This window comes from Peromyscus eremicus, chromosome 1 (genome assembly GCF_949786415.1).
Source record: "Peromyscus eremicus chromosome 1, PerEre_H2_v1, whole genome shotgun sequence".
In the NCBI taxonomy this organism is placed as follows: Eukaryota; Metazoa; Chordata; class Mammalia; order Rodentia; family Cricetidae; genus Peromyscus; species Peromyscus eremicus.
Window position 1 is genome coordinate 103512022 of NC_081416.1, and position 27250 is coordinate 103539271.

General features: G+C 46.6%; 1 protein-coding gene across 1 annotated transcript in view; it reads right to left on the reverse strand.

Annotated features, from left to right (window-relative positions):
* The window catches only part of Tenm4 (teneurin transmembrane protein 4), a 275039-nt gene that overhangs the window by 76093 nt on the left and 171696 nt on the right, over positions 1 to 27250 (reverse strand). Inside the window, exons 12-13 of the mRNA XM_059271229.1 lie at positions 23406 to 23552; positions 10218 to 10434 (exon numbers count right to left, since the gene is read on the reverse strand). Of these exons, the coding sequence (XP_059127212.1) occupies positions 10218 to 10434; positions 23406 to 23552 (364 nt within the window). The remainder of the gene's footprint in view (positions 1 to 10217; positions 10435 to 23405; positions 23553 to 27250) is intronic.

Here is a 27250-nt window from a genome sequence, read left to right on the forward strand (position 1 = left end):
CAGCTCCTGCCTCCAGGTTCCTGCCTTGAGTTCCTGCCCTCAAACCGTTCATGATAGACTGTGATCGGGGCATGTAAACCAAATAAACCCTTTCCTCCCCAAGTTGCTTTTTGGTTACAGCATTTTATAGACAGAAATAGAAAGCAAGCAAGGACAATGTCTCTTACTTTCCTCTTGGTCACTTTCTTGGGACAATGGAGGTTGGGGGTATTACTTTCTAGTCACCCTTAGGGTCTATTACACTATCAGCACTCCAGTAAGGCTGTCATGAACTCTTCCTGGTGTAATTAATACCCTTTCCTCTGAGCGCCTCTAGACCTTATGATTATTTCTCCATGGCATTGATTGTCCCACGATTCGATTACACCGCTCACCTTTACAAAGCTGGCTCACGTGTCTGGGACTGTGACTCACTTCCGCTAGGTAGGGCAAGCATGGGATGCAGCCTCCTGTTTGTTAAGTGAATAATGACCAAGAACTTGAAACTCAGAGAGAATATATTGGCTCAAGGTCACCCAGATATTAACTCGATTGGCTTAGTTCTCACTTCTGAATCTTTATGGCGACTCTTGTGTCATATATCTACAGTCACAAAAATCCCAGCTGCCTCCAATGAGCCAGGCACTGTGCTAGGTGCTAGAGTTACTGAGGTGTAGGAATCCCAGTTCCTGGTTACTTGCTAGAGCTTACACAAGCCATTTTGAAATGCCCTAGTGTGTGCGTCCCTGTTATCAGAGTGTCAACACATGGAATTAGCATATGTCAGGCAGCTGGGACACAAAACAAGCAATTAGGCTGGGTGAACCCTGCCAGGAGGCAGCGCTCCTGGCAGGCCAGCAGGGCTGGTGTCACACACAATGGCATTAGTCCAACTGTACACTCAGAGCCTGAACAAGGTGCCCTTGCTGGTGGCAATGAGATCTGCCCGACTGATTCCTGAGGCCAGAGGCCAGGCTTGGGATGGAGAGAAGAATCTGCTGGAGGGACAACAGATGGATTGCTACCCAGCCCTCCTTCAAACAGAATGGAACAGATAAAAAGAAGCAGCCTCAACTGTCACTCAAGGGAAAAGAGCAGAAAGAACTGTGGTTGGGAGGCCACAGCTCTTCTGATCTGGTAACTAGTTGACTCTGGAGAGCCACCCCACCTCTGAACCTCCATCCTTTCAGGATTTAAGTGTACTGAAGTTTTCCCCAATCTGGTGTAAAACAGAGTCCAACATGTATTTAAGAGCTGGAGGTTTTGTTTTTCCAAAGAGTTTTAATAGTTTTTACCTGGTGCCATGCAACTCAGTTCAAGCAGCCTTCAGAACAGGTGGCTGCAGAATCTTAATGGGGTTCATAACAATGCTTACTCTTGCCTCTGAGCTATTCTTATTGTCTTCCACTGACCTTGCTCCCTGGAAATCTGCCTGCTTATCTTTCAGCTCAGTCAGAGCATTTACCAAGCAGTGGCCACCATTCCTGGCCTGCTGGGCGATTTCTGTAGAAAACAAGTCACACTTATTCCCAAAGTGGGCTAAACTCCATGTAGATGGGGCCAATCACATTTCTCTCATACTCTGTTCCCAGCACTGGGCATGGCTGATGCTCATTTTTAGGAGGAAAAGAAAATCATCTTCCAAGAGGCTGTCCTAGAATTCGAATGCGTGGCATGGCATAAGCTCTTAATAAATTATTTACTGAATCAAGAGATGTGATGCTTCTCTTACTGAAGGTGAGGGTGGTGTCAGAGAACCCTGAGCCACTTGACCTTGATGGGGATGTGTTTAGGGACCCCAGGCTGAAAGCACTGAAACTTCTTCCGAAGGTGGGGAGGGGATCCCTGCCCTCAGTGGTTCACTTGGCTTCTGCTTGCACCCCTTAATTCAAAAACTTAACAAAAATGTCAGAAAGGAAGTTAGGTTTCAGGCTTACTGTTTGAGGAATAGTGTGAAAATAGACAAAGGAAATGTTAGCTGACGGGAGAGAATCTACAACTTCTTTTTTCTTTTTGGTTGTTCAAAGAAAATAGCTGGTATTCAGGGCACTGGAAAAGTCAGTAGGGATCTAGGTAGCAAATACTAACTGCATGCTTTCCCTGCCTTACAGTGTTTGCTGCTCCATGCTGCTATTGGTTATGTAAATCACCGCACCACATAAGGCACTTTAAGTGGATTTATATGCCTGACTTGTACAAACCCTTAAACTGTCTTCTGTGAGCTCCTGCTGACTGAATGGGATTTTTCCAGCACCAACCACAATTTATCCAAAGTCTGTAAGAGATGTGTCTACAATCATACTGCTTTTAAAGGAGGCTGGGCTCCAGGCCCAAGCCAGGCTGCTCTGAGCCAGTGCTCAGTAGCGTGAAGCTTCTTTGTGTGTTGTGCTATGTTGTGTGGCATAACGAACTAGTTAGAGCCAGCTGGAGATGTCGAGTGTAGCAGCATCTTGCTGGAGAGATTTTTGAACCGAAGATGCTGAACTTGGAACATACAAGATTCAGAAGAGAACAGATGCCTCTACCATTTACAAGTCTATGACCTTGACCTCCTGATTCGGTTTCTCTGTGCCTCTGTTTTTCAAGTTCTAAAACAAAGGCCGCCAGCTGAGTCCCTCTGCCCTACGGTTTGGGAGTTGGAGGTGGAGACTTATGCCCATCACTACTTATAGAAAGTATTTCTGGCAACGCCTGACAAAGAGCACACTCTGGTGAAGGTTTTGTGTTATTTCTGCATATCAGCTTCAAATAGCAGCTGGGTTTCTGGGTGTTTTATCTCACCGAATCTTCAAAACAACCTAGTGGGAATCAGGAGCCTCACGGTACAGAGAAGAACGAGTCTCCTTTGTCCAAGGTTACTTGTTTCACTGCCCAAGAGCTTGATCTAGGTCCCCTCTCCCAGTGTACTGAATGTCCCTGCATCACCACAGCCTCCTCTGCTAATGCTTCCTGTGATGGACAAGGGGGAACATGCTTAAGCTGCAAAGCAAACAGAGATGGTAATTCCTTTTGAAATCAATAAAGGGATGATCAAGTGGCCGAGGAGGAGTTGTTAGCTGCTCATCAGGATGATGGGAGACGTTGCTGCCTGCATCCTCAATCGAATCCACCTTGTTGCTTTATCATCATAAACATTCATTTCAATGTGGGGAGGGATTTTTAAAAACCAACATGAATAATATATTACGGCTGACATTTTGGAGGAAGCAGGATCTTTATCTTTTTCCATCTTCCAGTAGGTAATTTATCATTGTCTTTCTTTCCTTTTTTTCCCCTCCCTTTTTGGTAACTGATGGGGTAGCCTGTCAGCTCAGTTTGTTGTGAAGGAGCAGGCAGGAGTGTAATTCAATAATAAATTCACTCTGAGGCCAGCTGTCAGGAAGTTGGTGTTTATCTGAAGTTCATTAGAAGATCCCCATGGCTCAGCCTCTTGGAGGATCTTGGTGGCTGTCTGAGACCTGGGACAAAGGTGGGGGCAGGAGTCTGGGATGGGGAGTGAATGCCCATCTGTAACTCGGTGGCACCAACACTTGGGTGTAGTTTATGTTTGGCAGTAGATTGGTCAAAATGATATTACATATATGACCGTGTCTTTTTTCCCATTACCTTTTCTTTTTGTAAACTCTCATGTTTAAAATTTCTGAAAACTTTGGGTTCTACTTAAAAGTGTAAAAGAAAATTTGAAGGCTTAAGAGGCATAATGGTTATTTCCCCTCTGATTAGAGCTGACTTTGAGTCTTGAGTCAGACACAATGCTTTCACATGGTTTGTGAATCTTTCTGGGTCCCTGCCTTTACATCCCCTTTCTGGTCCCCATCTACCATGTGTCTCCTTCTCCCACAGGACCTCTGTGCTTACCATGCTCATTTACTTGACTTCCTAAGCCCATCTTGATCTCAAATGTTAGAGCATGCTTCCTAAAGAATGTGACCATAATTATCTTCCAGCTCCAATAAAATCCTCTATTTTCTGATTACCCTGGAAACTCATGCTGTTCCCCATCTTGGTTCCTCAGTCTAGCATGCATTTCCAACTGCTGTGTGACTGAAACCCACAGGAAGTAATACAGCTCTCCCTGCAGCACACACACATCCACACTCATTCACACACATACATATCCACAAACACACATATACATACACATTTCACATAACCTCACACACCCACACACTCTCATGTACACACATGCTCACGCAGCCACACACTCTCACACCCCTTGCCATTTTGGGTCTTTCCCCTCTGTTTTCACCGAGTCCTATCAGCTGAGTCTTGTAGCATCCTGTCCACATCCATCTGCTGACTGAGCTGACAACCAGCATGACTTTCAATGTCATTTTGTTTCTCAGACCTAGACAGGGTTCTCAAATATATTCTCAACCTATATGCAAAGAGCTTTGGGTGCTTATTCTGTCAGTCCACCTTCTTGTAACCAGCTACTACTTATGGAGGTGATAGCTGCCTTACATCCAGCTTCCCAACCTTCTTAGTCCTGCTCAGACATCTGCATAGCCAGAAGAGGAAATTACTCTGCCTTGAGGGTTTCCAGAAGATACACAGGCTGCTGTCCCTTTCTTGGCTGTCTGATTCCACGTTCCATAGTCTATGTCGTATTTTCTTTCTGTTTGGACAGCTGGAGACCCTTCTTCCAACTGAGACCTCAGTAGCTCCTTTCTCACTCAAGTCTCACTAGCAAGTGCCCCTCATAATATTCACCTAGGGTGGCAGGTAAGGGCAGGTAGTGATCCTGGTCAGAGAGGACAGTGGTATTTAAACCATCTCATCTGGTGATGGTGATGCCCAGGCTTGTATGTGGGTCCCCTGAGGTTCTTTACAGCTCTATCACTTTGTAAGGTCATAACGCTTGCAGTGGAAGAGTGTCAGGACTACTGCCTTGGTTAAGCCTCTGCTAAGCACGTGGTTTAGCATGGTGTTGGGCTCTGTGACACAGATGAATGGTGTTGCTGTTTGGGTAGGAGGTGTTTCCTAAGGGGAACAGGTGCTGAAGGCTCACAGAGGTGACTGGCTCACAATGGCTCTGTACTCATACTGATGGACTCATAATAATTGCCCACATCATTCAGATGGTGAAAACTGCAGGAGGTGGAGCTCTAATTAGGGAAAATAGGTGACTGAGAGGCACATTCTTGGGATCACTGTCCCAAGTCCCTTCCTCAGTCTCTCTCTGCTTCCTAGCTACCATGCAGTGAGCAGTTTTGTTGGGCCACACACTCGTGCACCCTGATGTTCTGCCTCACCACAGGCCCACAGTGATGGAGCAAGCCATCCATGGACTGAGACCTCTAAACCATGAGCCAAAACAAACCTTTCCTCCCTTTAAGGTATTCTCATAGGTATCTGTTGACACAAAGCTAACCAACTTCAACAGGAGGCAGAGGGAGGCCTTCCCTGTTCTTCAGTCTTTTCTGAAGTGCTTTTGCCTCAGCTCTGAAACACCACTGTAGTTTCTTTTATGAAGTCCAACCTCCCTTCCTGAGGAACTGTGGCCCACCCCTCCATATTCCATTACTTCTGGCACCCTATGGGGTCCTGCATAGAAGCACGAGAATGTTACCCCTATCGTGTAGCTTCTTGAGTTACATATCTCTTTGAGGACTCTCCTGCTTCTTCATAGCAGGCATGGGGTGGCTGCTGCAGAGAGGCCTGTACTATGAGAGTGGGTTGTTCATTTCCATCACTCATAGGGGTCCATCCAGTCCAAGCAGTAGCCTTGAACCCTCAATTTGAATCTCCCTGGCAGTGAATCTGCAGAGCAAAGAAGTTATCCTTCTGAGGCCTGCCATCCCTACAGAACTCACAAGTTCTGTGGGATGACCATCTGCCTCTTGGAAGCTGTGGAATGGAGTCCTAGTCAAACTAGGCAACTGTGGTACAGCATATAGGGTGTCAGGGTGTGGGTTCGGCACAGGCCTGTTACTGTTATACATGGGCACTGAGGCAGGCCTGTGCATCAGCTGCACCCTGGAGGAGTGTCACTGGCTTCCTCACTAACAAGGATCCCAATGTCAGCTGGCTGGCCAGAACACAGTCTTTTCTTATCCACAGGAAGTGATCCAGCAATCTAAACCCATTTCTCCCTTTATGGCAGCTGGACTTTTCTGGGCAGCAGTTGATTCTCAAGCTTTGCTTCCAATTAAGAAAGTGAGCCGGGCGGTGGTGGCACACGCCTTTAATCCCAGCACTCGGGAGGCAGAACCAGGCGGATCTCTGTGAGTTCGAGGCCAGCCTGGGCTACCAAGTGAATTCCAGGAGAGGCGCAAAGCTACACAGAGAAACCCTGTCTCGAAAAAACAAACAAACAAACAAAAAAAAAAAAAAAAAAGAAAGTGGAGCCAGCAGCTCTTCACACCATTGCCTCCATCACTGCACCATTAGGTAATTATCCGAGGTGTGTCTGGGGGGCAGATGCTTCCGGTTGAACCTTTGTGTACCCCTTTCCATTTCACTCCCCAGGCAACCAACCCTCTGACACACATGGGGCTCTCCCAGTCTCTCAGATGAAGAGACTGGACCTCTGGAAGCATAACAGTTTCCCCCCAAGGTCATAGAGCAGGAAAAAGAACGCAACTGCCCTTCAGCCCAGGTCTGTCTTAATTGCAAGGCTTGTGCTAGTTTGTGATATGTTATCACTATAAAAGCCACCATCTACTAATCTGTTAGGTGCCAGGCTTAGCCCATAACCAGGAGGAGACTCAGGGGATATGTTCCTGCTGACATGGAGCAGGCTGGCACGAATAGGGCACTCCCTAAACAGATCCTTTATTTTAATCTTTTTTTTATGGCTGCGATGAAATATTTACTATATTTCACACATTCATGGCTTGCGGTAAAGCCAGGAAGGAAACACTTACACCACCCTCTCACATGAGAGGAAAGAAAGCAACAACCTGAGCTGGGTAGCAGACTCCACTTCATCCCAACTGCACGAAGAAGTTATACCTCTGGACCCACTTGAGACCATGGAGTAGGCACCTGATGCTTAAGTGTTCTGATGACCAGTCACCCAGGCTTATTTGACAGAGGGATGTTTGGGGACCCGTGGTGATTGATGGCTATTTCTTCTGAATCTAGATCAGCAAGTAGCAGGGGCAAATTGATTCAGGCGAACGGCAGGAGAGAGGGATTTCATACTAACATTTTGGAACCTTCCATTATCCGCTCATTTCTAGAACAAATACCATATTCCTTCTTGAGGTGTCACAGGTTCGGAGAGATGAATAGTCTCTGCCTTCCAAGTGTCTGTAATTTAACTGAAGGGAACAGATGTGTAAACAAGGACCTGGGAGCTGTCTTCTCTAGGTTCTGCTTCTCACCTGCAGTGTGGTGTCTGGCAGGTGATTCAGCCCTGCTGGACCCTGAATCCTCTGTATAAAACCAAGGAAAATATGTAATGTGTCCATCTGTCCTCCCTTCCCTCCATGCTTTCTTTTTTTTCTCCTCCCCCTTCTTCCTCTCTCCCTTTCCTTTCTCCCTTCTAATTTTTCATTCTTCAAGGCAACTTATGTGTACATGCATTCCTTGAGCAACTACTGAGTGCTCTAATGCGTGAGACGCAGGACTAGCCTGGAGCACACAGACCAGAGGGGCAGCAGATGCTGGCATGACTCATTTTATTGAGTCCCTCATCAGAGCCATGTACACAGGGGTGGCAGAGCCGGGAGCTCAAGCGGAGGTTAGCTTGGGACCTTCCACTAGCACAGGCTTCTCAAGTCCACACAAGCTGTCGGTACTGGAGAAGCAGCACTGAGAACCCAGTGCAGGACCCATAGCCTCTCCTAGTGCTTAAGCAGCAGGCTCAGCACGTAACCAGGAGGACACCCTGGGGGACGTGTTCCTGCTGGCACAGAGCAGGTTGGCATGAACAGGGCACTCCCTAAACAGAACAGCTACAGGCAACCGACAAACCGTAGCCCTAATCGGATGCCATATGGGCCGGTCATGAAAGGCTGAGCAAGTAGCATTTTCCTTGGTAGGAATATTATTTATATCTGCAGTTGATTAAAAGAACTCACGCCAGGGGAAGGCCCACAAGCATATATACAAAATCACACAATTGAATAAGATAGCAGCAGCTTTCTGCATAGAAACAAAAGCGGCAGCTCTGGCCAAGAAACGTCATTTTTTTTTCCCCTCACTCTTGCTGTTCCTAGCTCTAGCATATGACTGGACTTGTGCATGTGGAAAAGCCACTATATCCCTTTTGGGATATGTTTAATGTATCCACATAAGTGGTACATGTGTGTGCGTGTGATGGCTTGTGGAAGTCAGGTTGACGTTGGGTCTTCTATGCTCTCCACTTTATTTTTCCAGACAGGGTCTATCACTGAACCTGGAGTCTGACATTTCAGCTGGAATGGCTGGCCAGCAAACTCTGGGGATCTTGTTCTCTCTGTTTCCTCAGCACTTGAGTTCCAGCAGCGTGACTTGGTGCCTAGTGTTGTATGTAGGTTCTGAACTCAGGCCTTCAGGCTTCTGCAGCAAGCACTTTCCTGAATGAATCATCTCCTCAACACTAGCACCCACACCTCTAAAGAGGTGACCTTTTGAATGCTGCTGTGTGCTATGACCCCCTCTCTGGGCACAGAGTACTTCTGTCTCTCCTTTCACTTTTCCATGTCCCAGAGTCCCCCACTAGGACTTGCCCACGGGGCACGTGGGAAGAGTCTCTCATGGCTCTGGAGTCTTTGCGTCTCCACCCTTACATCTGCTCCTGGAGCTAGCACTGTGTGTTCACTGGTTCACCTTCTGCCTGATGTAGAGTCTTCCCAAATCAAGAGCTTTGAACTCCAACCACTGTGTAACCCCCAGAATGACTTTAAACTGCCAACAGACACTTCCTCCTGGGTCCCTTTCTACACTGTATCTGTTCCTTACCCTTTCTCTGCTCAAGGTGAAGCTATCGCTTCCCTCCTACCCTCTGGTCCTGCCTTTAGATCCTCATCCTGGTGACATCACCACTATCCAAGCAGGCATCCACAGACAGGAGATTTCTTAGACCTCACACCCATCTCTATCCAAGCCATTGGTTCCTCCTTCCCACAGTCTCATTGCTTCCCACTTTCTCCTTAGGATGGGGACCCCTTGGCCCAGAAGTCCTGAACACGGAGGCACATGACCAGTGACTTCCGGATTCACTGTGCTGACTCAGTGTAAGCGGTGCATACATGAAGCATCACTGTACTGGAAGACATTTCAGAGAACTTACTATAAATCTTTCTTTCTGGATGCTGTATTGGTTTAATGCCCTTAGCAGATCAGAGCAGACAGTGCCGTCTGTTTCTGGCTCCCGGATCCTGCCATGCCTCACGCTTTTATGTGAACTATTTCTCCCTCCTCTGAGCCCCCTCTCTTTCACTGGCCTAGTTAACTGTCCCTCATCTTTAAGACTTGTTTCTCACCAGGCAGTGCTGGTGCACACCTTTAATCCCAGCGCCCAGGAGGCAGAGGCAGGTGGATCTCTGTGAGTTCAAGGCCAGCCTGGTTTACAGAGCGAGTTCCAGGACAGCCAGGGTTGTTACACAGAGACACCCTGTCTTGAAAACAAAACAAGACAAGACAAGACAAAACAAAACAGACTTGTTTTGCCTACTCATGTCCTGGATTCTCCTGCCCGAGAGCACCTCCTCTGTGTCCCTTAGGGTCCTTGTCACATATTTTTGGCCAAGCATATCATAACTATATTCATTTTATAGCGCAGTAGACAGTAAGTAACCAACAGGCAGACAGTATGTTCCACTCATTTCTGTCATCCTAGCACTGGACCGGCCGGCACACAGTGGGTCTCAGTGAGGAAATGTCCAATGGATGACACAACTGTCAAACAAAGAAATGTGTGGCCATGTGGCCTGGGGTGCCGCAGTGATCCCTGCCTCCAGGTTAGTAAACAGCTCTGAGGGCAAACAGTGTCAAAGCCCTTCAGCTCACATGGAGACCACAGGATCAGAAAGAGCTGACTGCAAAGTGGGTATTGATCCAAGATTCCCCTCAGACCTTTGATTTTTCCCTCTCGCCATCTATCACCCAGTGGGAGCGCCAGAGCTTTGCTCATAATTCGGAAGCCCTTGGACAGCAGTTTTGTCAGTGTGGAGACTGCTTCTTCGCCTCTCCTGCAAACACATTAGAACCTCCAGGGCCCACCGACCCTCTCAGCCTGCTCACACCCAGACATGACTCAATCTCCCCGCAAGAGCTGCTGGTGGAGCTGAGCCCCAGGGACTCACCCTCCATCAAAGGGGTTCTCGCCAGGGATGATGTGCGTGCTGTCCCTGCCCACGAGGAACTTGATGCGGTCGTAGAAGGAGTGCAGGTTCTGCTGGGATACAGGGGCCTGTGTCTCTTGGATGATGTCCAGAGGGTCAGGGGAGCCGAGGCACAGTGGGTTGACATGACAGAGGGGCTGGAGGCAGCAGTCAGGGTCCATGCAGTCCACCAAACCATCTGCAGGGGCGACAGAGCACGGAGTTTATACAGCTATGTTCAATCAGCCATGTTAGCCTAGCTTTCCTTCCCTGGCAAACTTCAAATGCAGACATAAGCCAAGGTTTTTTTTTTTTTTTCTGAGCACAAGAAGACCCAGGTACTTCAGATACTTCTGGCCCCCAGCCTTTCAGTCTAATAGGTGATACACATATTAAGTAAGTAAGCATATGGTGTGTGCATTGTTTTTCCGCTTCTAAAGCAAAAGCAGGGAGAGTTTATGGGAAAGCCCAGAGGAGAGAGACTGCACAGTCATCAGAGATGCTAAAGCCAAAACGCTGGTGTTTGGGGGGGGGGCGCAGCAAGGGATGAGGCGGCAGTGTTGGTTGGGGCAGCTGTGCTGGACTGTTTAGTTCATGTTCGCGAGCTGGAATTTTGCCCTCAGGCAACAGGTACCCCTACAGGCTTGAAGTAGAAGGTGACTTCATTTGAGGCACACTGTTAAAACTCACAGGCCAGACAGGGAGAGTGGTGCTGAGGAGAAATACAGCCGCGTAGGTCAGAGTGGCCCACTGATGGAGAATGGCCAGTAGATGCTTTTGAGAGACTTAGTGGATAACATCCGAGACCTGGGGACCTCCTGGCTCTGGGCAGAAGAAAGGGTGGTAAGGCCCTGTAACTGTAGCATCTCCACCAGCCGTGGGGTCGTGTGGCTCCAGGCACAGCCCTCAGCCCTTCAGAGGCCCAGCTCTGCCTTCTGTGAGCTGTCATTTGTAGGGAGTTCTCTTTACCACATAGATGGATAGCTTCAGGACCCCCAAACTATGACAGCTTGTCCAACTTTCCAAAAATGCAAAGCAAGAGATTATCCCAGGTTACAAACTGGCTTTACTATTGCGAGGTACTTTTATAGTCCCCAAATAACAGTTTAGGATGGGTATCAAACCTAGAGAACAGAAGACAGTGACCACAATGTGGGCTAGGAAAAATCCAGAGTCACATCTGTATATGTTAGAGGCAGAGATGACACATGTACTGCCTGGGTTCAAATCCCAGCTTGCCTACTTATGAGCTGTGTGACACTGGAACACTTTTCTGCCACCCTGGTCACAGATGTGCTTTGGTCATCTCTGCTCTGCCCTTAGCACTTAGTAGACATGTTTAAAACATGACTGTTACATGAATAACAGCAACAACAAAGCCAAATAAACAATCAATGACCGAAGCAGGAGATACCGTGAGATGTTAGTCTGTAAAAGTCAGAAGATGATATCTTCAATCAACCATATTCAGCAGTATGATATGATGGTGGGATCATGAGACTGAAGTTTATTTCTCAGCACCGTCTGTAAGACTGACCCCAGACAACTTGCCAAGTTCAACCTCTCGGAATACCGTGCCCTCACCAATAATGTGGGAGTAATGCTGGCACACCCATCTCACTCCCGTTTCCCTAGGGTTTATGGTGTAGAATCCGCACCTAGGGCATGGCATCCATAGGACAGTATACCCACTGGCTAGCCCCAGTTCTCACCTCACTGGCTGAGTCGCCTCAGGCCTACCCTTCTAGGATGGTTCATGGCAGAGTGAACAGTGCAATGGCCAAGCCTCTTGGTTGAGCCCAATCCCAGTTTCTCATGCCCCCTAAGTAAATTAGCGTCAGTCATCCCTGGCTATATTCCCTTTTTTGTTGTTGTGGTTTTTTCCACTTTTTTCTCCCATTTTCTGTATAGTACCCAAGAGCCTGTGGCCTCTTGGATTAATAGCACAGCCACAGAATCTGGATTCCAGAGCTAGATAGCTGAGGACCAGATGTCAGATGACCTTGGAGAAGTCACTTAAACTAGCTGGTCTCAGATTCTTACATCTTTCTCTCTTTTGAAAATTACTACATTTTCTTCAGGTGTGTGTGTGTGTGTGTGTGTGTGTGTGTGTGTGTGTGTGTGTGTGTGTATAAAAGCATGTACCATAGTGTGCATGTAGAGCTAAGGAGACAACCATGGGAATCTCTCCTTCCACCCTGTGAGTCCTAAGGATCAAGCCCAGGTTGTCAGGGTTGGTGGCAAGTACCTTCACCCACTGAGGCATTTTGCTTGGCCAGCTTCCCATGTTTCTTATGCAAATAATAGGAGTGTTATGTAAGTTTCCATCCCATAATAAACGATGGAGCACTACATCCCCAAATCCAACAGTGTTGGGTACACAGTAGGTACTAATACAGGGTAGTTTCCCCTTTGACCTTGAACTTACAGAACCACCCTGTGTCCCTCACCCCAGTATTATTTTAGATGGTAACCTTGGCTTGTCTTCTAGCTTCCGGGTCCCCCCACTGCCCAGCGAAGCACCCACCCTCTCCTGCCATCGGCAGGTTTCATCACACGTTTTTCCGTTGCCTTCATCAGATGTTGCTTAAACACATAATTACAGCCCAAGCAGAGGGCTATTTGCATTCTGCTATTGACGTGAGCATGACAGCTTCAGTGGCCGTATCCATAACTCCGCAGAGATGCTCCATTATTCAATCCCAGCGAGCAGGGACGTTGACCATTAAATCAGCGAGCACAATTGAAGGGCCGTGAAAAGTCATGGCTAATTTGAAATTTTATTAGCTCTTGCCTGCTCTTGTTTACCACCAAAGTAGTCCCTGGAAGCCAGTCTTCACCTTTTTATAAACACTCTTCTTGGTGGCACCTGGGAGGGACTGTTTCCTGTCAGGGAGGGGTGCCTACTCTCCAGCCCTGAGGAAGGTGCCCCAGGAATAAGGGTGGTTCTCAGCGACAACTATATTAGGTCGATGAGGGTGACAAATGGCAGTGATGTCGGGCCCTGCATACTTGATAAGGACTAATGGCCGTAGCTGCCACCCATCCTGGGAGGTAGCCCTGTCGTCACTGTCAGTTCAGAGAAGGAACCACAAGTCAGGAGTGGTAAAGCAGTTGAGGGGGGATTTGAATTCAGTTCTTTCCGACCTATGGAATGCTCTTTGAGTCATCCTGGAGACACTCATGAGCATAGTTTTTTAAGTGGAAAGTAGGAACTTAGGAATCCTGCTGAAACAATGCCCTTCCATGCCATGCTCAGCACTTAAGACAATTTCTCTCTATCCAGATGGCCACACCCCATCCCCACATGAGTTGTGTGACCCTGCACAAGTTGCTTAATGTCTCCAGCCTCAGTTTCCTTAGTTATTCATAACAACAGACAAAAAAAGATGCTTCGTTATTTAGACTTGGTAATCTGTCCCCATCGCCTGTACAAGGCTTCCTTTGGTATCTGTGACAGTGAAACAGATTGTCTAGGAAAGATGTAGCCTGACTGTCTCCAAGGCCTGGAGACAGCATGCATGCTCCACAGTGAACCATATGCCATACCTTAGGCATTTTATTTAGGATTGCGTCTTGCATGAGTTCTGGAAAATTCTCTTATAAACTGAGAATGCGCCTCTATTTCTCTTTAGCCCTTTCTTCGGGATACTAATAAAAGTTCAAAGGGCCGTCTCCCATTTCATGCCTCTCAAGCTCTGCACTTCTATCTTTTTATTTGTGTCTCATTCTGATCGATGTCCTTAGACTTCTATTCTACTTCACTTATTTTTCCTTCATTTGTGTCCGGTCTGCTATTTTAATTCGTCCCCTGGCTCATTAGTTTGAATGACCATACTTTAAGATTTGTAGATGGTCTCTTTGGGACTTTTCAAAGTCTGTCTGTTTTTTTTTTTCCCTGATAGTATCTTGTTCTATCCTTATGGTTTTATACATAAGTTTATCTCTGTAGTGGTATAAAAGCTTATTTATGGTATAGTCTCTTTCGGATCACATTCTTGAGAGGGGCAATCCTCTTCTATGCTATAGTTGTTAACCGCAGCCTGTAGTCAGCCACTTCCCACCTGTTCTAGAATTCTCACTGGGGATCTCACATGCTTGGTTAACCCTCTAGCATGATTTTTTGGTGAATTCTGCCTGCCATGCCAGAGTACCACTCATGCAGGATTGCTTTTTGGGTGGATTTTTCTTTTAGCTTGGTATTAGTACTCTGGTAATAAGATTATTTCAGGACCTTTATGCTGTGAGCTCTGTCTCTCAAAGATGTCTCTTTCTGTACCCTCGCTCCATGCCACCCACGCTGCTCCGGCAGGCACACGTTTCGGAGCTTGCCTTTGAGGGTTCCAGTTCTCTGTGTGGTGTCGGCAGCAATGCCTCACTGGGAGCATGCCCTGTCACTATGAGTGTGTCATGGCTTCTCTGCCCACTGCTCTGCCTTTCCGTTTCATTTTATTTCTGAGTTCCAGGGCTCCTGCTCCCCCTTTCTCCTTCGCTGAATTTTAAAGGTAAATTGTTGTATCTTGTGGTCAGTAGGGTGCTATGATGACCTACTTGGGCATTTTGCTGGAAATAACTGTCCCAGCAAAAGCTCTGAGCTTTTTGCTTCCATCTGTTAAATGAATCACCATGAAACCTACTTCACAGAGATGCTGTGAGAATCAGAGAGGGAGGTGGTGAGAAGCTCCTATGTAAGGACCCAGCCAAGGACACTTGTGGCTTCTGACAGGCACTTCCCTTCAGTGAGCATCCTGGTAACCTGGCAACCAGCTGCCGTTTGATCAAGCCCTGGTCTCTTCCTCTGAACACATTCCAGGTAGGGTTCTGGGTACAGTGTGACCTCAGAGGACTGAACTGGATAAAGCTAGCCCTGGTGACACATGTAAATTAAGGTACTGAAGCTCTCAGGGCCCTTTCAAACTAGTGTCTATAAAAAGGAGATACCACAAAAACCACACTCCCACCAGAAACTTTGGGACTGCAGAATTGCCCACTGTGTGCATGCATGGTGGGTTGTGATTGATGCCAGGCTAGAAATTCTGCCTTCCTTCACCTCCTTCTGCTGATGCTTCCTCCTCACACACTTGACAAATATTTGCTGAGCAGTAAATGTGGGCAACTCTCCCATTATCATATTTAAATGAGACTCTTATTTTGAAATGAATGGGACCCACAAACTTCACTCTCAAAGCTGCATTATATTAGCCCAGCGTTTGTACATAGCCTTTGTTTTCAAAAGTAGCATATAGCAGCCTGTAACACTGTGCATGTCTGCTCCACAGTGTGTGTGTGTGTGTGTGTGTGTGTGTGTATGTGTGTATATGCATGTGAGTGTATGCATGTATTGTATGTGTGTGTATATATGTATATGCATGTGTGTGTTTGTGTGTATATGTATGTGTATGTATGTGTGTGTACATGCATGTGTGTATGTGTGTGTATGTGCATGTGTTTGTGTGTGCACTTTCACAATTCAACTTTCTTAGGCATCAATGATAAGTTTTTAGAAGATGTGTATGATAAGGAGAAGTGCTTTGGACAGGAAAGTGAATTCTTGGGAAGAAACAACTGAGCTATAATTGGGGAGCACCTCTGGTTTGGAAGTATTTATATTTTCTGTGTACCTCATGACTCATTTAACTGTACATTTCAAATGTGATTTATAAATTGTCTGTGTTTCATATATTTGATATTTTCATTTAGAGGTCCTCATTTGATCACAGAAGGAAAAGTCAGGCACACAGAGAAATACCCTCAAGGTCCTTCAAATTTTCAGTGAAATTCTTCTGACTGAAGAACTTAACTTTTGGGAAAGAATATTTTTTTTTTCTCTTCAGAAATTTCCTTTTTCTTTGATCTTCTGAAACCTCACACTTTTATATGGTGATGGTGTGTAGAGAAATGGAAGAAATGCGAAAACTACCTTTTGGGCTCCTGGAGGATGGAGGGGTGTAGCAGTACCACATCCAGGAGTGACCTCAGATGGAGAGTGGAGGGCGAAGCAAAGGGAAGAGAGAGGTGTGGCTAGAAGAAAGGCAGATGAGGAGCGGGCGAGGCCAGGGTCTCCGGGACAGAACATTAAACTTTCTGAAGGGGATCATGTACTCCTGACCCTTGAACCCGAGATTCAGGTACTCAAATGCTGTGCACACTTCCACCTGTGGGCCCGCACCACGCCATCTCCCATCCTCTTCAGTGCCTGCCATGCAGGGAGGTATCAACTGCTCTGCAGAACTGGGAGAAGACAGACATTTAGGCTGGAAGTGGTCACTCTAGCCGTGGCTGTCATAGAAGTGAGCAGCAATATGCTCACGAAAGCCCAAGGTGGGAGGCTCTCCAGCTTCTTGGGATTGTCCAGAGGTCAGTGGTTGTAAAGGAGGAAGCTGGCAAGCGAAGGCTTGGTGTCTTCCCCACGCAGTGTCTATACCTGGAGCTTTATAGTCAGGCGCTGTGGTGTGGAAAAGGGTAAAGACCTCTGCTGGTTGTGTGGCTCTTCTTTGGGAACATATCCTAAGGACCTGATTAGAAATGGCTTCCCCTTTGCTATGTGACCCCAATAGCTGCTGTCCCTGAACGGTCACTTGATAATAAGTCTCTTTCTCTCCTGCCAGCATCCCCCTTAGTAAAAATGAAGGAAGCAGCCTGCCTGATAGTCACCTCCCAGGATTCACATGCCATTGGCTGTCTTCACCAGGGCTGGCCAGTTGTGAGTTCTACTCAGAGTAATGGCTGAGCTAATTTTTTCATCTTTACAAAGGAGGGTATTGGTTTGGGGCTGAGATTGAGTGATTTACCCTGAGTACTCTGCCAGTGAAGTGGCGGAGCTGGGAATTCAGTCCCTCATCTTTCTCCATACACGGATGTTAGTTATTTCCACAGTCTACATCTCTTTACATCAATGCTTGGGGTATTCTGGTTCCCCTCACTCCTGTTCCATTGAGACAGGGGCTGACTTGCTTATTTCTGCATCTCAAATACATAGTACAGCACCTGGCCCATGCGAGCATCATGCTCACTGTGTAAACGAACAAATGCATGGATGATTATGTGAGGCTCCCACATGTAATGGATGAACCGTTTGGCCAGGCCCATCGAGGGTGGGGACCGTGACAGAAACTGTACCGGGAGAGCTCAGCCCTCTCATTGAGAAGAAGGGAAGCTCAGGAGTTGGTCGAGATCCCCCAAAGTGAGGACCCACCTCAGCCCAGGGTGGGATATATCCTAGAGGAGAGACTGCTTAACTGCAGACTAGGATTGCTAAGAACAAGCAGTTTCGCTGTGGCTGTTCCAGGCTTCCTTCAACTGGTGCTTTTGAGAGCCTCTCTGCCAGCCTGCACCGGCCAACCTCATCTTGCTGTTGTCTGCAGTCTGGCCATAGAACTGTCTTACAGCAAGCTGTGAGCAGCCCTGGGGGAGGCCCTGGGGAAGGAGGCAAGGGTATGCCTCCCCTTTCTGTACACATCCCAGAGAAGTTTTTGTCATTTGCTATAATGAATTCCGTGCCTTCTTTCAAAAGGGCTTGTGAAATCTTTATCTGTTCCTTGGAACACAAGATTTTTAAAGGTCAATTTCTCTCTTGTCTCTTATCACGAGAAACGTGGTTTAGAGATAGTCTGGAGGGTGACCAGATTCTAGGGCTTTGTGTGAGCCCTCGTTCCCACAGTGGGAGAGGGGGTGGAGCGGGAGGAGGAAGGATGGAGAGCTTTGTTTGCAGTTTTCTTGAAATTTCTCCTTCCTGGGCTGCGTCTGTCAGTTGGGGTATTGCAAGCCACAATTGTCTTTCATGGGGCCAAGAGCATCAGAAGACATGATGATACCTTGAAGCTGCTTCGAGAAGCTTTATCAAAAAGGAGCTGGCTGTTTAGATTCCAGGGGAGTTTTTATTCCGGCATCTTTTTTACAGACACAGCTCCTGTCTAGTCTAGCTCTCCCGCTGATCCACGGTGTGAGGCTGGGTAACTTGTTTCAACTCTCTGAGACTCTGTGTCCTTGTATGTAAATGTCTCTGCCTGCAAGTTTGTTGGGGAGGGGCTTGAAAATGAGGCATATGTGGACTTTTTATTCTATGAATATGTACTTGTTTGGAATAGTTTTTTTTTTTTTTTTTAAAGATGAGGTCTTAATCGGTAACCCGTGTTGGCCTTGAGCTTGTGATCCTCTGGCCTCTGTCCCCCAAGTGTTAGAATTATTGGTGTAAATCAACATACCCAGTTTGGAATATGGATTTTAAGAAAGAAAATAAAAAAATAGTCAAAATCCACCAATATATATAAAATATACTATACCTTTGTGTGAAAAGGGTAGTATAAAACTTCACAGGGAGCAAAATTCCAATGAAAGACAATTATATATCATCATATATTTTATGGTAAACATGATGCTCTGTGATTTCAGGAAGAAAGATCGGGAAGAGAGCTGACACTTGAAAATGACGAGTTGAGTAGCTCCCCCGAGGCCACACAGTCAGCACGAGGAACCCAGAATCTGGATCTGGGGGATGTGATTTTCCTCTTTGTGTTACAGTGCCTCATCGTAGGCATTTTAAAGCCATAGCCTGTAGCTTTTACTGTGGCCCTGCCATGGAGGCGCCCTGAGGTAACAGACACTCAGCACAGGTGGAAAACAGTTTCACCATCTCTGAAGCAGGCGTGGGAATTGCGTGGATGGTCGTTGTGTGTCATGTGAGAAGATGTGTGTGATTGCGTTTCATGAAGGGATTCGTATAGGATAAGAGAGAAGAAAGTCGTCATCAGCAACTGAGACACACAGAGGAGCTGAGTGAATGTCAGAGCTCCAGTTCTTGCCTCTCTGGGCCCTCTCAGCACCCAGTTCCCTGAGGTGAAATCCGAGGCATCTGAGAAACCCAACAGAGCTTGGGAGACCAGCAGCTCCCTAGTCACATTCAGGATGCTTTCTGGTTTTCAGTTCAGACGACAAACAACCATATGTGAAAACAAAACAAACCAATAAACCTGCTCCCAACTCAACCATATTGTGTAACTTTTTTTGTGTGTGTGTCTCACAGATTAAAAACAGTGCAATAGCATTCTTAATGAACCTTGGAATTCAACTTGAATTTGAAAAAGATTGCTTTAAGCCTAGAAAGTTGGGGAAATAAAAAGAGGAAGGAGGGGTTTTGAGGTAGTTTGAAGGGCCTTGGTGGTTGACACAGTAGCCAGGTCTGAGGTCTGGGTATAGGGAGGGCAGCCAGGCCTCAACCACACTGCTCCTAGTCAGTGGTATGACCTGAACAATAGTAGCTAATAAGCCTTTGTGTCCTGCTAGGGAGATGGTGAGGGACATCAATTTCTTCATAGTGTCACCATTGAGCGACAAGCCATCAAATGATACTGGAGTTCTCCCATGCTCTAGAAGGCTCTGTGACATTTTTCAAAGCCTCTTTAGGCCTAGGTAGACACTCTCCACATTTCAAGGAGGAAGAGAGTCTCTGGGAGAAGGCAGAATACTCTAGATGCACAAGGCTACACGCAGTAGCTCATGCTGGAACCTGGAGTCTCAGTCTGGGCCAAGCTACTGGTTTTTTTTTTGTGTGTATGACTATGAGATACACAGGTCACATCTTTCTCTGGTTTCCTGGTTCCTTGTCTGCACCATGCATGGGGGGAGAAGGAAGGAGATGGAGTTCCTTCTAGCCCTGTTACCCAACATTAAGCTCTGCTAATTTCTCCATTAAGCCCCTGAGTCATTTCAATCACTCAGTGGGCCTCTTGCACTATCCCTCTCCATCCTGAATTACTTTCCAGCATTCTGCTGCATCCCCTGCCTTGGCTGACATGAAGGCGCTTATTTCATTCTGCTTCCATTAGATGTAGCCATTTGGATAACAATTTCTTCTGAATGACTGTGAGCTTCCTGAGGGAGACTGGGCCATGATCACTGATGCTTAGATCCCCTCAGAAAAGAGTGTGGTGCCTTGTCAATAGCAAGAGCCAAGAGCATGTATGCTCGATGAAGGGAAAATAGTGCAGTGCTAAACATGGCCTATGTGTGTGTGCTCCTGCACAGTGGAACAGTGCAGTGCTAAACATGGCCTGTGTGTGTGCTCCTGCACGGTGGAACAGTGCAGTGCTAAACATGGCCTGTGTGTGTGCTCCTGCACAGTGGAACAGTGCAGTGCTAAACATGGCCTGTGTGTGTGCTCCTGCACGGTGGAACAGTGCAGTGCTAAACATGGCCTGTGTGTGTGCTCCTGCACGGTGGAACAGTGCAGTGCTAAACATGGCCTGTGTGTGTGCTCCTGCACAGTGGAACAGTGCAGTGCTAAACACGGCCTGTGTGTGTGCTCCTGCACGGTGGAACAGTGCAGTGCTAAACATGGCCTGTGTGTGTGCTCCTGCACGGTGGCTCTACTTTTCCTTCTACAAACTGTCTCTGCTTGGGCAAGAGATAAAAAGACAGTAAGGATAAGATTTGCCCCTTCTAAGCCTGTAGTTTATTTCATCCACGCCACCTTACAAATTAGGGGCCCTCTGGGGTTCCTCTGGACTCCCCCAATGGACAGAAAGCCCACTGAACTTAGAGTCTACCAAAGCGAGGTATCAAAGACTTGTCCTCCTGAGAGGGTTGCATTTCCAGTCATGATGACCTATGGGAGGTCTTCCTGGGAAGCTGTGCCTCAATTCCCTCTGAGATGTCAGTATCAGCTGAATGGCTGGATACTCTTCTGCGAGGGCAGGAATCCACAGTATCACGGTTACCTCCCTTTCCTCTCTCTCTCTCTCTCTCTCTCTCTCTCTCTCTCTCTCTCTCTCTCTCTCTCTCTCTCTGGCTCTTACACTTTGCAAGGGCAGAGACTCTCAGATTTATTTCTGAAGCTCTGGGAGCCAGGGCCTGACGCAGTGCAGATGCTCAGTGAACATTTGTGGAGCAAATGAACGAACCCACAGCACAGCTTTGTACGGTGTTGCCACAAAGTACGTACAAACTCATTTTCCTCTATAATATGCTTCAAGAAATGTATGAGGTATGTTCTCTCACAGTTGGGGATTTTCTGGTTGTTCTTTTTCGCTTTTTGCTGGCTCATTGCTCAGAGCAGCTGGAGAAGGCTCCATTTCCCTAGGGTCTGGATCATTTCCTATAACACGGGGTTTGGGGCTACTGTGGGCCCAGGTCCTCTGTGAACACTGGTTATTTCAGTATTGGCTGTCTCCAAAGCATGGCCACCAGGGTGTATACACTAGTGCTGCATTTTATGGGGCAGAGTGAACAAACCCTGATCTGTAGCCTGTTCTTGTGTGTGTGTGTGTGTGGGGGGCACTATATGTTCTCTGAATATCACAAAGACACTTAGTTCCTTGGCTGCTCAGATGTTCCACAGCTGTGTGAAAGCTTGGGCCAAGACCCTGGACTCTAGGGAAGGGAATGGTTTCCCAGTGTGGCTTCTCTCCTTTTTCCTACTTTTCCATGGATGTTACTGTTTATCATTGGCCTTGCAGCCACACAGGCAAAATGCAGTGGGATGCTGAGGGCATCGTATAGACAACGGAGGCTGATCTCTTTCCTACAGATGGAGTCTGATTATTCTTTCTCTTGCCTGAAGACAAGACTGCTCGATACCCTACCCCACTTTGCCCTGCCCTTTTCTATGTGATCTCTTGAGAACAAAATGCCCCTTCCCTCACATAAAACTCCTTCCTGCTCTAGTATCTCCTTCCCGATAAATGTTTTCCCATTTCCACAACTAACACATAATCCTGCAACCACACTTAGCACAATCCATAAAACTCAACCTTCCTCTGAGTTTCTGGAGGATGAACAGGACTCAAGCATCTCTCTCCCTGGTATAAGATATGGCCCTCCAAAAGAGACTCTGCATGTTTGAGCAACTGAGTGATGGATGCTCTCTCCAAGTTTCAGCTAGATTAAGGGACATATCAACACTGTGGGACTTCAGGAGGACACACACACCTCTGCTCAGAGATCAAGGCCTAACCCCACGGGCACCTTGTTCATAGTTTTTCTCATAGTTGGAGTCTGGGGTTATCTGCATGACTACTTTCTGGATTTGGGCAGTGGAAAGAATGACTGCAGGGCAGTCCGGACAAACATCAATGCTCTAAAGCAGCTCTTCTAGGATTCCAGAGCCAAAGCAGCCAAATGAATCAGAGTGACCACAATAGTGGTCTTTGGATCCTTAAGCGGTCTGAGATTGTAGGAACACTGCAGGTAGGAAATTTCCAAAAGGTAGGATACCAAGTTTCTAGTTCACCAATTTCTAACATTCTGCAGAACATGAGGAAGTCTCTGGGTTTAAATCAAAGAGAGCTGCTTAAGTGTGTCAGCTGCCAGCATTAGAAAGAAAAGCTTTCTTTGTTTTCACATCTGTCTTTTTTATTTTTCCAGTAGCTCTCTGAGGTTGGTAGAAGCAGATTCTTCTAGGTGGGAATGTGGAGTATATTATGGAGTATATTATGCAAGTTTACACACTACAAAAATGGAAGCTAATTTTATGACTAATATAAAGACTTGAATAATCTTCATGGGCAAACTGCCTCATTTTACAATTGGAGAGAGTAAGGCTCAGAGACACCGGTACCTTGCCTATGGAAGCCCCAGGTGGAGGTAAGGTCAGAGCTGGAATCAACATGGGTTTTCACCCTGAGTTAATATTTCATAAGACTAACCCCTCTTCTCTTGGGTTTTGGCTGTCCGGCCCTTGACAAAACTGCAAAGCAAAGTCAGCTATTATTACAAGCCTATAGGGATGAGAGTGTGAGGGGAGAGTGTCCCTTGGTGTTCCTGAGAAGGGTTACCTCCAGAAGCAGAGGAGAGACTTGATCAAAGTGAGTGAACCTCCTCCTCAGGAGAGGCATCCTTCATGGCTTCTGGGATATAGAAGAGGGTTGCTTCTTCAAGCCCTGGCTGGGTAACCATTCCACCATGGGGCTAACTGAGGATGCTCCTCCATGCCTTCTCTCCATTGGCCAATAGACGTCAATTAATTTCATTGACATCCACTTGTTTTAATGAACCAAAATGCAATAACCAGCAATAGCACCCATTCCTTAGGCCACCTGCACAGTCTTCTGTGTCCTAAAGGCCCCTCACTGTGGATTAGGATGTTGGTGCCTTGCTAACCCAGCAATGTCCACCTTTTTCTCTCTGTCTCCTATCCCTGGACCTGCCCAGGGCCCAGAGATGCCAGATCCCTACCTCCATCGTTGTCTTTGCTGTCTCCACAGGCCGTTTCCATGGAGGTGTCACAGCCAGCTCCTCTCCAGCCCAGCTGGCAGACGCAGTGCCACCCATTCAGGTCCAGGGTACATCTGCCATTTCCATTGCACAAGCCAGGACAGCCCTCTGCAAGACAAAGCGGAGAGTCAAGGGCTGGTGTCCAAGAGCAACTGCTACCTGTGCACTCACGCTCTACCGCCTGCCTATGTGATGCTTTCACATCTGCCAGTCTCAACAGCTGGGGGGCAGATACCACGAAGAATCTTCGCTTTACAGAGAAGGCAGCAAGGACTCAGAGAAGTCAGGGGACTTACTGAGGGTATGGTCAGAAGCAGTAGAGACAGGTCTGGAACCCACAGCATCGCCACCTCCCCCTTTTCACAAATGATCAGGATTCGCAGCTGCAGCCAGTGGATTAAGCCTGCTCGAGCCTGATTAGGGAGGTCTTCCATCCATCCTCAGCCCTGTGCTTGGTCTCCTTGTCTCTTGCCTACAACTCACAGAGATTCTCCTGCCTCTGCCTTCTGGGTGGTGGGATTAAAGGCGTGCGCTACCACACTTGGCCTGGGGCTGTCCTTTTTCTTTTTCCAGTTCTTGCAAGTAGGTCAACTTTAGTGGATCTTAGGCTTTTCATTTATTTGGTTTCATTTTCTCCTAGACAACAGTCTTTGCTTTGAGAAAGAGGGCTTGGATCTTTCTGTTACCATTGTGTTTATACTCTAATTTGAAAAGGGCTCAGGAGACTGTCACAACACAGACTAACTCCTGCCCATCTCAAGTACAAAGGAAGATCTAAGCAGTGCTAGCCGCTCTGCTGTGTATCCATCCACCTGTCACTTGTTCAGCATCTTCTCTGGGCTAGCTACAGGCACAAAGATGAACAATACCTAGTTGTATTCTTGAGAAGCAGGCATCCTACCAAAGGATAACCGAGTGCCTAGACGGAGGCCTAAACCACATCATGGGAAGTAGGGGACAGCTATGGCCATTTGAGAAGATGTGGATGACCTAATTATAGGACATGGGGCTGGAGAGATGGCTCAGAGGTTAAGAACACTGGCTGTTCTTCCAGAGTACCTGAGTTCAATTCCCAGCACCCATAAGGTGGCTCATAACCATCTGTAATGAGATCTGACCCCCTCTTCTGGCCTGCAGGGATACATGCAAACAGAACACTGCATACATAATAAATAAAATCTTAAAAAAAAAAGAATAGGAAAATACTTAGACCCTATTACTTCTGCTCTGACCCTATGATAAGGTGGGGACTTTTGGGTACTAGTCAAGTAGACTTACAGGTTTTTGATTACTATCTTTTTAAGGCCTGCAGAGTTTGTGGCTCAGAAGGTAAAAACCTGAGCAAGAATAATGACCTGAGTTTGAGTCTAGGAACCTAGGGTGAAAAGAGAAAACTGAGTCCTAGAAATTGTCCCCTGACCTCCATACCTGTGTCATGTTATGTACAAGTCCACATGCTTTGGTGTGTGTGTGTGTGTGTGTGTGTGTGTGTGTGCGTGTGCGCGCGCGCGCGTGTGTGCATGTGCACACATGCACACACACACACATACTTAAAAAAAGGGAAGAAATGTGTGTTTAAGAAAATGCTAGGTTTCATAGCTCATGTTAGCTTCTATTCTTTCATTTGAATATTTTTCATTTCTATTCTTTCACTATAGTCCTTATTTCTCTAACAACCAACCCTCTTCTCTGAGTGGCTATCAACTCAAACTATGCCGTCCATGGCTTCTTTCCCTCCCCTGCTCCAGCCTCCAGGGAAGGCATGGGTTATATTGTTTTACAATGATGAGCAGCAAACACCTATAAGTTTGGCTGTAAACTAAGCATTCTGCTAATGAAACCAGGGAAAATGAACCTATTACCATTTGGGAGATTGTTTTTCTTTCTTTCTTTCTTTCTTTCTTTCTTTCTTTCTTTCTTTCTTTCTTTCTTTCTTTCTTTATTTCTTTCTTTATTTCTTTCTTTCTTTTTCTTTCTTTTTGAGATAGTGTCATGTAGCCCACACTGACTTCATATTTGCTATGCAGTTGGGTTGACCTTGAACTTCTGATCTTCCTGATTCTGCTTCCCAAGTGCTGGGGTTACAGGTGTGGACCACCATGTCTGACTTATGTGGGGGTGGTGGTGATTAAGGTCCATGCTTCATGAATACTAGGTGAGCACTCTATCAGCTGAGCTATTCATATCTGTGACTCATTATTTTTAAAAGGGACAACAAATGTGAATGTGGCCATCTAGTGCCAGACCTGGCACACATAGAGCAGCTGATTAAACAGAACCTGAGACTAGTGTTTCAAGGACTTTTTAAAAATACATATTAAAATTATTACACAAAGATTAAATACCATCAAGGGCTTTTGATAGTTGACTCTTATTCCAACAAAAATGTTCATTTCCACTTGAGATGGTCAATGTGGATGCCAATCAGTCAATACAGTCACTGTCCTTTCCATTCAAAGGAAGACTCACTGGTTGCATGTGTTCTCAGAAGCCAGTGGAGGTCACACAGAAAGTGTAGTAGTAAACACAGAGCATGTGTGGGAGGCTACCAGCATGACCATCCTCAAAACTGATCAAGAAGAAAGCTGTCAAACTGAGTGCCTGGAGTAGTGGGTGACATGAAGGTGACTGTTCTGGGTTCTGACTAAGCCACCGTGATCAGTCACACAGAGTGACCTCGGCAAGCAGAGCTTCTCCTGTCTTTCAATTAGTCTCACTTAATTTTTGTCCATCTAGCCAGGGACTACTTTTAATTAATCCACTTATACTGGGGTTAACCTTAGAGGAAGAAGGTGAAAGCTTTAAAAATATTAAGAGATTCTTTTATTTTTCTGTAAGATACAGCATCTCATAAGGTGAAGAAAGGACCCTTTATTTGTGCGCACAAGCTCAGGAGCCACACCAAAGGCCAGCTCTATGACTCTATGGTTGGGGGATTCAGCCATGTTATTAAATTTTTTGAACCCCAATATTTTTAATTATAACAAAGGGGTATCAGGAAGGCTCCACATGATAAGGAATCTATTATAATCATTGGGTTCTGCCATTGTAGTGCCAAAGCAGGCATACGCTCTCTGTGAGTCATGAGCATAATATGTTCCAATAAAACTTCATTTACAAAAATTTGTGATGAGGTAGACTTGGTCTGTGGGCTATATAATTCTTGTAGATGCCTCAAGACAGCAAAGACAATAATAGCTGCCATATACTCAAGGCCTACCATGGCTGGCCACTGGGCTAGGTGCTTTGCATAAATCATTCCTCAAAGGGGTGACTTTTGGGGGTTGGAGAGAGGGCTCAGTGTGTAAAACGCTTGCTGTGCAGGGGTGAGGTCCTGAGTTTGGATCCTTAGAACCAAACACAGAACCAGACACAGTCATCTCATTGTGTCTTCTTAGAGATGAGAGGTTGAGACAGGAGCCTCCCCAGAGGCTCAAGGGCCAGCTAGCCTGGGGTATCAGTGGTGAACAAGAGACTCTGTCCAAACAAGGTCTGAGGTTATCCTCTGGCCTTTGCAAGCATGCTGTGGCTTGTATGCACCCACATTCGCACACAAAGCCTGGCTGTGTGTGTGAGAACACACACGTTTTAAAAAATAGTCTTCCAGATTTTCAGAGAAGTTCCAATTTCACACCATTAGTCCCAAGTTTTTAACTGAAAAACAAAATATGATTTGTAGTTATGGGGACTCTGAAGCTTGGCAAACTTAAACTCAGATCTTAACAAGGTCATTGGACTTTCTGTTTGTGAGAAGATCATCCAATTAACTCTGAACTTCAGGTTTCATATCTGCAGATATGAAAGAG